This window comes from Aythya ferina (assembly GCF_964211825.1).
Source record: "Aythya ferina genome assembly, chromosome: 11".
NCBI lineage: Eukaryota > Metazoa > Chordata > Aves > Anseriformes > Anatidae > Aythya > Aythya ferina.
The window spans coordinates 20,137,606-20,152,083 of record NC_140307.1 but is presented as its reverse complement, the minus strand read 5'-3'; the positions used below and the strand labels follow the sequence as shown (position 1 = coordinate 20,152,083).

Sequence of the window (14,478 nt, the reverse complement as noted above, 5' to 3'; positions counted from 1 at the left end):
GGCGGTGCATGCGCGGGGCTCGGAGGGATGGCCGGCGGCTGTGAGGGACGGGCACTGCCGGGTGAGGGGTGAGTGGGGAGTCCCCCGCGGCGCTGCGGTCGCTGCCCGCCATGGAGGCGGTGCCCCTAAGGCTGCTCCCGCCCGAGCCCGGCGACGAGGGCACGCAGAGGTGCAGGCTGGGCCCTGCCGCCCTCTCCTTCCTGGGTGCTCCACTCGGGGCCCCGCTGAGGATCTCCGTGCCCGGCGGGAGCTGCTTGTGCACGGCCTGGCCCAGGGCGGACCTGGCGGACGGTTACCTGCAGGTTGACCTGGCTTGCAGGACCGCGGGGGTGGCGGCGGCGGCGCTGAGGGGCCTGACGCTGAGCCTCGGCCGGCTGCAGCTGCTGCCCCATTGCCGCCTAAAGAAGGCGACCGTGAACGTGGTCGTGAAGAGCTCGGCGCTGCGAAAGGCCATGCCCCGAGCAGTGCTTCAGGAGATGATCAGGGACCTGCTAAGAAACGTTTATGTTTCCCATCATTACGTTGTTACTGTCGCCCCAGATCTTGAAACTCCTGTGGTGCACATTGAAATTCTCTCTGTAGACCCTTTGACAGAGGAGGCCGGACTGATAACCCCCCAAACAAGTGTAAAAATTAAAGAGGTGTTCACTCTAGAAAGGTACAGGCACTTATCGGAGGATACAGGAAATATTTCAGTTGCAGGACTGGATGATGTGAGAAGGACTTTGAAAGAAATGATTGATCTGCCCTTCCGTTTTCCAAAAACTTTTAAGAAGCTGGGGCTTTCTGTCCCTAATGGGGTGCTACTAATAGGCCCTCCAGGTGTGGGGAAAACTCTTATGGTAAAGGCAGTAGCAAAAGAAGTGGGTGCATACCTGCTTTGCATCAGTGGCCCAGCCCTTTATGGTTCCAGGCCAGGAGAAAGTGAAGAGAATTTGCAAAGAGTCTTTGAAAAGTGCAGAGAAATGTCCCATGAAGGCCCAACTATTCTCTTCATCGATGAGATTGACTCCTTATGCCCAAAGCGAGGAAGTTCAAACAATGCTCCTGAAGATCGTATTGTTGCTCAGATGCTAACACTACTGGATGGTGTAGGTAGTGAAGGCAAGATGGTTCTCATGGCAGCAACAAACAGGCCTGATGCCTTAGACCCTGCACTGAGAAGACCTGGCAGATTTGACAGAGAGGTAAGCAAACCCTGTTACACATAAAGAATTTCCTTTCTTTTCCAGGGGGACACTTAATATAGTAATTCATTTTTTTAGAGGGAAAAATGGCTACTAGTCATGTTTTGTAGTGGGATTCCACAGATTTGACACATATGTCCTGTTTCTCTGTTGTGAACACTGAAATAACGTCTTTGCCTAGGACTTATGTTCTTATTTGTATATTACCTTAAAACAGTATTTGGTGAACAGTGACAGTGACAGCTGACAGTGTCTTATGAACAACTCTTTATACAACACTGTTCACTTGGAAGGTAAGCATAAATGAAAGGTGCTTTAAAAATTTATCATTTGTATGCTGCTGTTGGTTTCTTGTAAAACTCTAGTTGCAATACAGGTAGGTAAATTTTCAGAACACAGTATAAAGCAGAGACAAATTGCTTGCATAGGTCTACAAAATAAGAGGAATACAGCAAAATATCTCCTTAAAATTTTTATTGTTTTAGGTTATTATTGGGACACCAACACTTACGCAGAGAAGATCCATCCTGCAGTTGCTTACATCTAGTATGCCGATTTCTGCGGATGTTGATTTGATTAAACTGTCGGAAATTACAGCTGCGTATGTTGGAGCTGACCTTACAGCACTCTGCAGAGAAGCTGCTATGCAGGCTATGTTCCACAGTTCTTTGGTATGCTTGCAAATTAATCAAGGTGAATGTAATTATTATGTACTACATTTTCTCCATTAATACTTAGTTTTCCTGGAAATTCTCAAGAAGATGAAAAAGTCAGAACCTTAAATGCTGAAAAGCACCAAATGTGTTATAAATGTAAATATACCAATGCTTTTACTGCATTTGCAGTTTAATAACTGCATTTTGCAGACTTTTTGAGAATTATGAATGCTAGACCATTTGTATTCAAGAGAATCAAGGCATTTATGTGTAGTAACCCTGAATCTAGCAACTCTTTGATTTTGTAGGTCACTCTGTAATGGAAAAATAATTTAGGGAAAAACAGTAGTTTTCCCTAAAATATTCCTTTCTGATAAGCTGTTTTTGTTTGTTGTTGTTGTTGTTTGTTTGTTTTTTTGTTTTGTTTTTAATTTTCAATAAAGAGAATATATTCTACTTTGTGCTACATCTTTTTGTATGCAGTGCTTAAGCTTGTTAGGGCAGGAATTTAATTGACTATTGATTGCATTCGTCCTTTTGTGAAGTGTTTGGCATACTAATAGAGCATTGTAAATTATTATGTAAAAACATTATTAATATGCTTTATTTGATTTTCTTCAGGATTCTACTGAAATGGTGATTAAGATGGCAAATTTCCAAGAAGCTTTTAAAAAAATTCAACCATCCTCGTTTCGAAGTGTAATTGGACTAAAAGAGTGTAAGCCAGTCACTTGGGAGCAAATAGGTGGTCTTGAAGATGTAAAACTGAACTTAAAACAGGTAATGTATAAAATGTATTTAGATAAAAAGGCAGTTTATGGCCATGTGCTCCAAGGTGTTCTATGTGCTACATTATAGAAATGTATTGTCTAGCAAATTACATGATTCTAAATTGTATTCTAAGCATTATTTTCTACTACATTAAGTTATTGTAGTGCTTGTGATTTAAAAACCTTCCTGCCCCAGGATAACAGCAATAATACCATGAAATAATTATCATGCTTTCCAGTATCTGAAAAACTGCAGCAGTACATTTCTGAGTTTGTAGCCAGATGTGGCTCTTGCATGTCATTCTTCAAGGATTGCCTTTTATTCTGTTTGAGACTGAGAGGAAACTTCAAGAAGGAGGGAAAGGGAACGAGGAGGGTCTGTCTTTTCATACCAAGAAAGACCATATTAGTATTCTGTGTTGATTTAAAATTAATGCATGAACCAAAGAGAGAAATATTTTGCTTAGCTGCTTTAATGATTGGCTGTGAACTCTAGTTCCTTTACTGAGAATTTCATCCCTTTTTTATGTATTGACAGTGCATTGAGTGGCCTATGAAATTTCCTCAGGCGTTTGCTAGGATGGGTCTGTCTCATCCAAAGGGTGTTCTTCTCTATGGGCCACCAGGGTGTGCCAAAACCAAACTGATGAGGGCTGTGGCCACAAGTTGTCACTGTTCCTTTCTTTCTGTAAGTGGTGCTGACCTTTTCTCACCTTACGTTGGAGATTCAGAGAAGATTTTGTCTCAGGTACAGTTTTTAATTTATATGAGATCTAAAGTTTATTTTTGCCTGTTTTTTATGAAGTGTAAGTTAGGCCTAAATTTTGCTATTGGAAAAATGATAGTTAAAATTTACCTAGCTTTGAAATAGAAAAAGATAATGCTTTCACATTTGTGTAAATGGAGAATCTAACCCTAAAATGATACCAGTTTTAAACTTTGAAAGTATTTCTACCCCTCTTGTTGTTAGTTCACATAAGAATTTAATTAAAAAGTAGAATCTGTCTGTATTAAATGTAATCCAGAATGGCTTTTTGAATGAATGTATCTTATTTTGTGAAATAATTTATCTTTAAAGTTGCATAATTAAGTCAAAATACAGAGTGAGTGTAAACAGGTGATTTCACCTTACCCAGTAGAAAGTATGCATTAACATTTTATTCTATCGATCCAAAAATAGGTATTTTGCCAAGCAAGAGCAAGTACTCCAGCAATAATATTCCTAGATGAGATTGATTCTATCTTAGGGTCTCGGTCACACCATAAAACTAGCCATGGTGTCTCAGAACGAGTTCTTTCTGTTCTTCTTAATGAGTTGGATGGCATTGGACTGAAAGTCACAGAAAGGAGAGGAAATAAACTACAGCTTGAGGGCCAATGTCAAGAATTAAGTGACGAGGAAAGACAGGTAATTTTTTAGTTGTTGGCATTCATGTTTTTAAACTTAAAATCCTTAGGCTTAAAAACGTGCTATTCTATTCTGTCATTGTTTCTGATTTTTATAAAATACCATTTATAGATTGCTGGTTTTGTATATGCTGTTCATCAGTGAGACTTTGTCCAAGCAAAATACCCATACACAAAATATTAATATAAAATAATAAAATGCTATATAAAATGATATATAAAATATTGATATTAAAAGGGAAATAGACGCATACAGAGATGCATTTTCTTCTTTCCCCTTTTATTTTCTTACTAGTAGTTAACCAAAGTCTTTAGATATTACCTATCTTATCCATGTTGCACTAACTTGTTTATATAATCTCTCTACTCAGCTAGAGTTTCAGGAAACTTTGAACAAAGATTTCATGGTAGTTGCTGCAACAAATAGACCCGATATGTTGGATGATGCTTTACTGCGTCCTGGAAGGCTAGACAGGGTGATCTATATTCCACCTCCAGATCTTAAGGTGATGTATTACGAATCCATACGTGGCTTCAAATGGAGAAAGAGAAATTGCCAGCATACTTTAATTCAGGAGTAAAGGGGAAATATTCCAATAATATAAATATATTATAGGAATATATATTAATTATATAGTAAAAAATTGATGGTTCACGAAAATGAGTCACCAGATTCAAAGTACATGAAGTTTAAAAAGGAATAATCCTATTTGTAATTTAAATACCAGTAATTTTTGAACTGGTGCGTGTAGTTACACTATTGCATATAGAAAACAGCCAAAAATCTGAAATAATTCTTTATTTACAGAATCAAGTTGCAGTTTAGGAAGTATCATAACAAGTTAGCTGTCCTTGCTTCAGATCTCTTGTGCCCTGTAAATGCTCAGTGGTATAACTATTTGCCCTGAGGCCCTCAAAAAGAAGAGATGACCCACAGCAGGACAAATATGGAACTTTCAGTGTAAAATAGCATTTTCATGAAGTAATGAGCAACTCTGAATACCAGACTTTAATGTATGAGATAACCACAAGAGTGAATATTTCCATTAATTGTATTTTGTTTACTCTTTCACCAGAAATATGGTAGTTCTGCTTTTGGTAATTTCCCAGATCTTTCTTAGTTCTGATTTCAGATTTTTTATTGCCTTGGAGTGGGAGTAAGTGTTACTTTGTTCGGTTTTGTTTTCTCATTTAATATATACCAATTTACAGGGAAGGCTTTCCATTTTGAAAATTTGCACGGAAAAAATTCCATTAGATTCTGATGTGGCACTGCAAGATTTAGCAGTCCTAACAGACCTCTTCTCTGGAGCTGATATTGAAAATCTGTGCAAGGAGGTATGAAATATTCATGGTTAATCTGTGAAATAAACTATAAATTATACCTTTCAATGAAAATAGTTAACTTCTAGAGGTTACCAAGCCTCTAAAATAATCTGTAGGACAGATTATTCCACCGCTGAAAATAAAGAGAATGAATAAAACAGGAGTGAACAAGAATTCTTTAAATAAAAATCCAAGTAAGTATAAAGGGTTTCCGTGATAATTTACTGGTGGAAGTTATTCTACTGGCATAAGTGGGAGCTGTACTTCCTTTTATTTCATGTGGCTTTTTGTAATTCAGGCTCACATCTGGAGGAATCATATTTTGTGTACTGCAAGCAACTGCGGCATTCTTAGCTGAAAGCAGCATGTACTGTCAAGGCTAGAGTGGAAAAAAACAGAACAGTCCATAAATACTTGAGCAAAGTTATATTGAAAGCAGAAAAAAAAAAAGGAAGAAAATCCAATATGTAAATGATCAAGGATATGTTTTCTAATACAGACAAAAAGTAAATGTGAAATTTACATTAGTCTTACCTGATGGTGTGTTTAGTGATAAATATAATTCAGACAAAGTATCTGAGAACAGCATTGTATAAAATCTGGTTTCATGTAAAATGTTTTAAAATATTTGCAGTAACTTCTTTGTGAGTTAATATTATAAGCATTTCAAGCTTTTTTTTTTTTTCTTTTCTAAAGGCTGCTTTGTTGGCATTGCAAGAGAATGGACTTGAAGCAACTACTGTAAAACATGAGCATTTTGTAAAATCACTGAGGACTGTAAAACCGTCTTTAAGCACAAAAGACTTGGAATTTTATGAAAAATTTTATAATCAAGAATTAACATCTTGAATCAAAAAGGAATGATATGGCATAAGTATTTTTAAATATATCACGAAGACTGAGAGTTGAAGCGTTTTGTATCTTTCCTGCTTTTTCATACTGTACTTACTGTAGTTTTCAATCTGTATGAAATACAGTAAAATTTCACAGGTGAAAAATGCATAATGTCAGTAATGAATAAACTGAAACCATGGTTGCTTGGGCTAGGTTTCCATTGGATGACATGGATCGTTGAGATAGTTACATGGAGTACTACAGAACAGCTTTGTTTTACTATACATTTCCTAGTTTTGTTTATAAACACTGGCACAGTAAGAATATTTGATTTAAAATGTTAAGTCTGAAAAGGACAGAGTGACTACTGAAGGCAGAAAAGCTTTCAGAATGTGAAGTATGAGAAACCAAGTTCCATACTACGCAAAAAGACAAGCCATTCCATATGTGCATATCTAAAGGCTTGCTTTCTCAAAGGCAGGTTAAAAGCTTAGGGCCACGGTTAAGTTTTTGCTGCAGCAACTGGGCCAGACTTCAGCTGGGCTCCATTTTCGGTCCGCTCGCCCGGCCCCGACGCGAGGCAGGCCGAGGCCTTTGCCCTGCCGTGATGTTCGTCGGGCAGCAGGGCTCGGGCGAGGGGAGCCTCCCATCAGGGGCCGGCGTCGCTCCCCTCAGGAGCCGGGGATACCCGCCGGGGGGCGCGCGCGCTTCTCGCGCCGTTGCTCCGGGCGTTGCGGGAGCCTGTTTGCGGGAGCCTCCCCGCCTATATAAAGCGGAGGGCGCGGCGCCCCGAGCCGCTGTCCCGCCGCAGCGCTGCCCGGTCGTTCCTTTGCCGTCCCGTCAGGTAACGCCGCGCCCGGGGGGTGCCCAGGTTCGGTTAACAGCCCTGTTTGTTCCAGGTCCGCAGCCGCAGCGAGGATGAACACGAATTTCTTCCACATAATCAAATCGAAAAAAGAAGTAAGTGCCTCGGGTCGCTTCAGAGCCCCGGCGGCGGCTGTGCCGAGGTGGGCGCCCCGAGACCGGGCGCTGGCACCTGAGGTGCGGCCCCTGAGGGCTTGGGAAGCACGGGGAGCAGCTCAGCCTGCCGCCGGGCTCCCTGCCCCTACAAATCCCTCCCGAGCTCAGCCAGGACAGGTTGCTCCTCAACTCTTCTGCACATCGTGTCTTTCAGCTCATTCCCCTGGTTGGAGTCGTGTCTTTCGCAGCAGTTGGGGCTGTTGCTTTCTCTGCCTATTCCCTCTTCAGCAAGTCTGATGTGATGTAAGCAAAATACTGCTCGGATTTATGCTGGTTTGTTCATCTCTGCGGAGGCAGTTGACAGTTACGTTTTCCTGAAAAAAAAGAAAAAAAATCCAAGTGCATGTTCCAAAGTACTAGGAAAGATTAAGACATCTACACACTTTAAGTACTGAAAAATTAATAAATATAGTGTAATGCAGATGGCTTCCCAACTTAAGATTTAATAGATAATATTTATTTTTCTTGGCTTTAGGTGTAATAGGTTTTAGTTGTTCTCAGACAATTGGGTAGAGGCCATTCAGATATGGGGCGAGCAGGCTGTATCTAAAGAACAGTATTTGCAAATACAAAGTTAAAACAAGTTAAACTGGAGCCAAGTCCTTCACTCTCTAAGCTTTTGGAATATTTTGTATTTACTTTAAAGTGACTAAAATAGACAATTTTAGTCATCAGGATCAGAATCCCCTTTTTATTTGCATCTTTATTCAGTTTTGATTTTCAGCTTTTTTGTCTAATGTTAGATAATACATTTATACTCAAACAATATTGGCATGTTAGTGCTTTGGAAGTTACAAATAAAGCAAGCCGTAGTTGATGCCTAACCAGAATTTAAAATACAGAGTTGACCAAACCTGTAAACATGTGTTTCAAGGAGCTACTTATGTGAATAGTTCTACTGCTAATAGATTCCTCGTGTAGAAAAGTATGTGCAAGTTCACACCCTAAAACATAGTACCTAGTTTGCTTTCTTCTCTTAAAGCATTAACAAGACTGGCAATCCAGAGCCATGGGAAACTATTGATCCTACCCGGCCTCAGAAGGTAATTAATGTGAATAATACAGTCAGTGTAAATGGCATATTTTTTCCAATACAATGACTATAATGTGTAAGAACTAGCAAAATATGGATGAGGAAAAAATGTAAAGCTGAAATCTATTTAAAAGTAGAAATGATTGCATAGCTCATTACTTTATCTAAAGAATTTTCCCTACGTTAATGATAGTAATTAAGGTATTTCCTTCTCGGTCAACTGCTGAATTTGTGGTCTATTTGTTGGTGTTGGCCCCCACAACATCCACTTACTCAATTCCATCGATAACAGTAGATATATGGACTGTAGAGGAAATGCTGTTTACATTTGCATTGTTCCTGAATTACAAAATTGACTGAAAGTGGCTTATTGGGTATTATAACTGTAAGGAAAAAAAAAAATCTTAGTTTAGTAGAGCACCTAGGACAAGGAAAAATACAATTATCTGTGAATAATATTTGGGTTTATTATTTTATTAATATCAAAGTGATTTTGTTCAACAAATCATTGGATGTGATAATAATTGTTATTTTTGCTTATTTTTACTAGGAAAATATAAAGCTATTAGAAATCCTTTATCACCAATAAGTTGATGTGTGGTGTTGTGGGGAGAAGACTAACATTTTATTGACAGTGGACTTAAGTACTGAGGGTTTGCTAATTTCTTCCATGATTTTCTTTGAATCCAGCTATTAACAATCCATCAGAAATGGAAACCCATAGAAGAGTTGGAAAACGTCAGAAAGCTTACAAAGTGACAAGTTTCTGTTGGCTCTAAAAGGTACTCTATGAATCTAGTGGAATCACTTCTGCACAAACTTGACTACTGAAATCAGTGTGCGGAAATGCTTCTGCTACGTTTTTAGGGTCTCCCTACATTTTTTGGACTCTGGATGAGGAGTTTCATTTTGCCTTAGAAGTTGGCATACAACATCCACGTAGTCCAAAAACCTGTTTCAGAGCTCATTTTCAGGTTGCATTTGATGTCAGATATTGAAGATTCAGATGGTAATTACATATGGAAAAAACCTTCACCCTTTTTGTAGAATTTTATTATCTCAAAATACATCCGTTTTGTAATTTTACAGTGTTTTTTAATAAAATTGTTTAACGTTTGCAATGTTATATGTAAATTCCATAAATGGGAATTACCCAAAAGCCCTTCTAAATTAAGATTCTTGGTCTGCTCCCTCTTTATCCTATATTTTAATGCAGCATGCATATTGTATTCAGACTAAATAGTCGTCATAGCCAGAGGATGTCTATGTATGGCAACACATGTCATAAAATAAACTTGTATTTATTTCCTACATTAGATGTGATAACGTAAGATGAAGTTAAGATAAGGTTCTATTCCTAATACTAAAACTTGCACATATGCACAGCGTAATCCACCAGGGAGTCTTATATGTTACTTGAGACTGCAGGATTAACACATAAGACTTTAGCATGGCTAAAAGGGATTTAGAAATGAGAGCATTTCTGTTATATTTAAATACTGCTCCTGTTTAAACTTAGAAAAAAATGCTAGAATTGGGAAACACACTACCCAAAACCACTTATAATGTTAATTTCTTCATCTTGTGGGAGGTAGTTCAAGCTTAAATTTGCAGCACAGTTTTGGTGATTTTTTTGTTTGTTTGTTTTGTTTGTATTTAAATAGATATTAGAGACCTCTGCTTTAATAAAGAGAAAATAACACAGATTAAAGTTAGGAATGACTCCACATAAAGACTTTCTCTTTAGTTTCCTTACTGGTGAATTGGCTAGGGAAAGGATGCCATAATCCCAACAAATTAATTATCTATGTATATCCAATGGTGAAACAGCCTTTTTGTGGGTATTTTCTGTATGTTTTCCTTGCAAGCCTTTTCATATATATTACATAGTTTCTTCTACACTGGATGATCAGAATGCATGTTATTTGCTGAGAGGAAGAAAGCAAAACTGAAACAAGTTGATTTGAGGAAGTCCCCTTTCAAGTGTGTAATAGTGAGCCTAGTGCTGTAGCTTCCTCTGCTGTAGCAAAGACAAAACAAGTTAGTAAAACTGTCTCCAAAATCTTAAGGTAGGTTGGCTTCAGAGACTTCAAGTTTTTTAAAGATTTTTTCGATGCTGAGAAGTTAAAGATTTACTTATTCCACACTTGTGTGCAGATACAGCATATTTAATATGTAAGTATGACTCAGCAACATTTATATTTAAGAGTGAAAGGAACAACAGGACTTCAGAATACATGCTTAGCTTTCATTTTAAGGAATGACATTACAAGACAATCAGTATATAACCACAAAAATCTAGTGCTCTGGGGAATAAACTTTTAATCATTTAAATAGAGAAATGTTTTAAAATATTTTCTGTAAGTTACTGTGTATTTACATATGTTGCTCTATTACATTAAAAGATGTGCTGTGCTGTGCTCTAAGTTCATGCATGAATTAAATGAGTTTGTCCTTAAGTAAACTACGTGTATGGTCTTTGAGTACTATTACTTCTTTTGACCTAAGTATATCAACATTAAGGAAACAAGTCATTTTTACATGATTTTTGTACTTAAACACTTTTCACTGGTGTCTTCCAGTAGTGCATTAGGCAGCGTGACTACCATCAGTCCCAGGTTATTGCTTCTCATTGTCTCTTAGGGCATAATAGCAAAAGTAATAATATATTGTTTTGCTTGTTACCTGCATCCTTTAAAAAAAAAATCATGGATTTGTGGAAAGGGTTTTCACATAATGTGAGAAATCATCATCTCTTCGTATACTTCAAAAAGATTATGAGGATTGTCCAAGTCCTTGGGACAACTTTTTGAGTTCTCAGACCATCCCTAAGAATACTCTGTCTGCTGTATTGATGAGATTACTCCCGTAGGGAATACCAAGGCCAGTTGCTGTATCTACCGCCAGAACTGCTCAACATAAAGCAATAAAGCAATATACAGGTTATTTCCTTATTCTGCAAACATCAGAGTTCAGACAGTAAAGATTTAATCCGTTGAATTTTATGGGTTTACTTTTATGAGAACAGTAAGATTTCCTTGTCCTGTGTAATGCAAACCCATGACTTTTTATTCTTTGTGCAGTTTAGAGGCTGTTGAAATAAATTTCACTTCTTTCTTTCTTCTCTCCATTCTTTTCTACTTCTGCATCCTACTTAAACTTCTGTTCTAGGTTTTTGTTTTTTAAACAATTGCTGTTTTCACTCACCCTGGCTAGTACTTTTCCATGGAGCTATATCACTTCCAACTATCATATTAATTACAAAGTTTCATTAAAATGCTCATTGGCTTGTTAAAATTTCAAATCTGGATTAAAAACCATTAGCAATGATTTTTAATGGTGCTAATCACCATCACAATCATTAGAATCTATACAAGTTATGCTTTTCTGCAGCTAGTTGATAACTGTTAAAGCCCATTTGTAAATAGTTTTCTGGAAGAATAGAAGGTTGCTTTCTGCAGTATGCATGCAAACTGAAGCAATAGTTGTGTCCCCCCAAAAAATAAAATTTGGGGCAAGAAAAGTTTATGTAATTTTGTAAATAGACAAATCCATCAGTTCAAACAATCCGCAGAAACTTAACAAATGTTTTAAGCCTTGCTTTCAAGGAGCAGTACCATACAGGGGAACCTGAGTGCTACTGTCTGTTCTTGGGTCTGATTCAGGCTTTATAAAATGCCAGCTCTTTCAGCCTTCTAAAATACTTCCTTTTTGTTTTAGGAGTCATTAAAAAATTCCTGATCTGTATTTCACTTACTGTCTCCCAGGCTTTCACTAAGATACTTATCTTTTCTTGAGTTAATAAGAGAGCTAGGCCCCAAGAAGGATAAAACATGACTGTCAACCTCATTTTAGCCTCTACCCTTTCTCCATCTTATCTGATACACCTTTAAACATACATATCCTTAAAGGAGCCATGACATGGGACGAGCTTGATGGCCTGGCTGTAAGGACCATTACTTCATGTATTAACTCTGTAAGTTCACAAAATCTTTGAGCAAAATTTCAAATGCTCTGAATTCATTTTAACTTCCAGAAAGTGAAGCCTAACAATCAAAAAATATATATATTCTTTGCTATGTATGTTTATTTTAATTGCAATTCTTTGTTATTACAGTAGTACTTAAAGGCTTAAGCAGAACGATACAAGATTTATGGGATCCAAGACCTGTGCTGAGTTTCTCCTTTGGTTTTCTTTGCATATGATAGCCTCTGTGTCAGCATTTCTCTGCCTGAGAGCCCTACCCCTCCATGTTTCTCCAATGCAAATAGTTTACTACCTAGTTATTTCACTGGTGCATGTAATTTCTGTAGTAAGTAGTTATTTACAGTGGGGCCTGTTGCAATCATTAAAGGAAATTGTTCATCCTCCAGTTGTCATCTGTCTCAGTGCAGAGGGCTCTTGCCCCTAGGACTAACTGTAGAAAACAAACAAGAGTAATGGGAACGATTCACGGGTTCTGGCCGCTGTTTGGTGTTGGATGCTTCCCAAAAAAGCTTTCAGATTAAACAAACATGGCCACACTACTCAGCACAGTTTTAATTCATTGTCTGAAGTCTTCAGTGTATAGCACATGCCTGCCATAAAGGCAGCACACAAGATAACACCATCACTTGAAAGCCTGACTGAAATGGAAATGGAGAAGCATTAGTGAAGAAGAAGACCTGGTGAGCTGTGGCTGGACTCGGCAACTTTTTACATTCAGGTGCTGATTTGAATAGACAGCAAGCAGATTGTTTGCTGAAAGCACTCTGCCATCATAAAATAGCCATCACCACAAATTACACCCTTCAGGGAAAGTCCAGAGTGAACAGGTACCTATGGGCCTCACCCCGTGCAAAGATCAGACACCCTTGTGGCATTTCATGGAGGCTCTATCAACCCTATTAATTCTGTACTTTGGCCTAGCAATCAAAGGATTTCAGTTTAATAATGTGTTACTTTCAGATAACATTATATGTCAATTCTTGCCAGCAATGTCCTCCTGTAGAATTAATGAGGGATTTGCAGTGCCCTCTAAGGACACCTCACAGAGACAAACTCCATTACATGTTAAGCCAACATGAGAGAGCAGCTGTCCAGAGGCTGTTACTCGCCACCACACTGAAGGGGAATCCTGAGGGATCCTCCATGTCCCATAGCTGCCATCTCCCTCAGCCACCTCTCAGTGGAGAGGAGGGAGCACAGGGTTGCCTGCAGCTGGCGGGTAATGGTGGGACACAGGGCTTTCATTAGCACTTCATTAAGGAGATGCAGTAAGTGCTATTTGGGTTCTTCCCTTCTCTGTGAGGCAGGGGAGGGCAGAAGGATGAGCCTCGACGTGCATTGCTGTCAGACCACCTGTGGGAGTGCTGGAAGGCTGTGAGCCCTCAGCAGGGCTGACGATTGCAGCAAGGAGAGAAGAGGTACAAAGAGAGTAAACTTGCCACACCTGGGTTCTCTGTAAATACACCATTTTTAGGTGGGAGGACTGAGGAGGTAAACTCTCTTTCTGTGGTGGTGTGCTGTCTCAAGTAGTTTGTGAGGTAAAGGATTTCTCTGTATAGCAAATAAGGGAGATTCTAGGAAATAGTATCTGTGGGGTTAGGAAATGACAGGGCTTTATTTGGTGTGATGAAGCAGAGTTAGCAAGTCAGAGTCCCAGAAGTAATTTCTTTGGGCTTGTCATGTGCTGGTCTGAAAAAAAACCACAGAAGTCTCATCAAACAGCAGTGGGAGCATGCGCAGAAGTGCTTGCTTTTGTTTTGCTCTTGCCTACACCTAAGTCTGGCAAGGTTAGGTCACCTGTGTGACACAAGTGCTGTGGGGCTGGGCGGAGGCCACCTGCCTGGCCATGTGCCCCATGGCACAGCAGGCCCAAGCCGCTCAAGTCATCTCTTGTACTCAGGCCACAGCTTCCACCCTGTGGCTTGTGGCTCCTCACGAAATGGCCAGGCTGGACTGGAGACACCAGGGCCTACTGTGATATGTGGCTGTGCCATCTGTCTGGGTGATGGGCCTTGATGCCTGTGTGTGGCTATGCACCTGCTCTGGGCAGCAGATCCGCTGCTGCTGGTGGCCAAGGTTTGGGCACGTGTGTAACACTTCCTAAAATCCTTTTGTCTAAATACATTAGACTTCACAATGTGATGTTTTAAGATAAAGCCAGTCATCCTTGTGACCTTGGTCCTGTAGTACTTAGAAAGTGCTTGTGCTAGTATATTAAAATTCAGATAAATGTATATCCAGCTTTATAAGCTTCAAG

At 39.1% G+C, this 14,478-nt stretch overlaps 2 protein-coding genes across 5 annotated transcripts in view; both read left to right on the top strand.

Moving 5' to 3' along the window:
• The first annotated feature begins 17 nt into the window (after window positions 1-17).
• AFG2B (AFG2 AAA ATPase homolog B) lies at window positions 18-7,140 on the top strand. The gene is made up of 8 exons (XM_084532904.1): window positions 18-1,187; window positions 1,673-1,858; window positions 2,465-2,623; window positions 3,152-3,361; window positions 3,794-4,021; window positions 4,392-4,526; window positions 5,233-5,358; window positions 6,043-7,140. The coding sequence occupies exons 1-8, from the start codon at window positions 111-113 to the stop codon at window positions 6,193-6,195; spliced, it is 2,274 nt and encodes a 757-aa protein (XP_084389030.1). The 5' UTR covers window positions 18-110; the 3' UTR covers window positions 6,196-7,140.
• LOC311443052 (normal mucosa of esophagus-specific gene 1 protein) overlaps window positions 6,983-14,478 on the top strand; it is a 16,042-nt gene continuing 8,546 nt past the window's right edge. For 2 of the 4 annotated variants that reach the window (XR_014697047.1, XR_014697048.1), the window contains exons 1-4: window positions 7,007-7,140; window positions 7,355-7,443; window positions 8,183-8,243; window positions 8,924-9,015. Coding sequence is in view for 2 of the 4 variants with exons in the window: in XM_084532907.1 (XP_084389033.1) it covers window positions 7,099-7,140; window positions 7,355-7,443; window positions 8,183-8,243; window positions 8,924-8,992 (261 nt within the window). In the remaining 2 variants the exon portion in view is untranslated. Of the gene's footprint in view, window positions 7,141-7,354; window positions 7,444-8,182; window positions 8,244-8,923; window positions 10,698-14,478 lie in introns of those variants that run through there. The other 2 variants (XM_084532908.1, XM_084532907.1) reach the window with 2 other exon arrangements.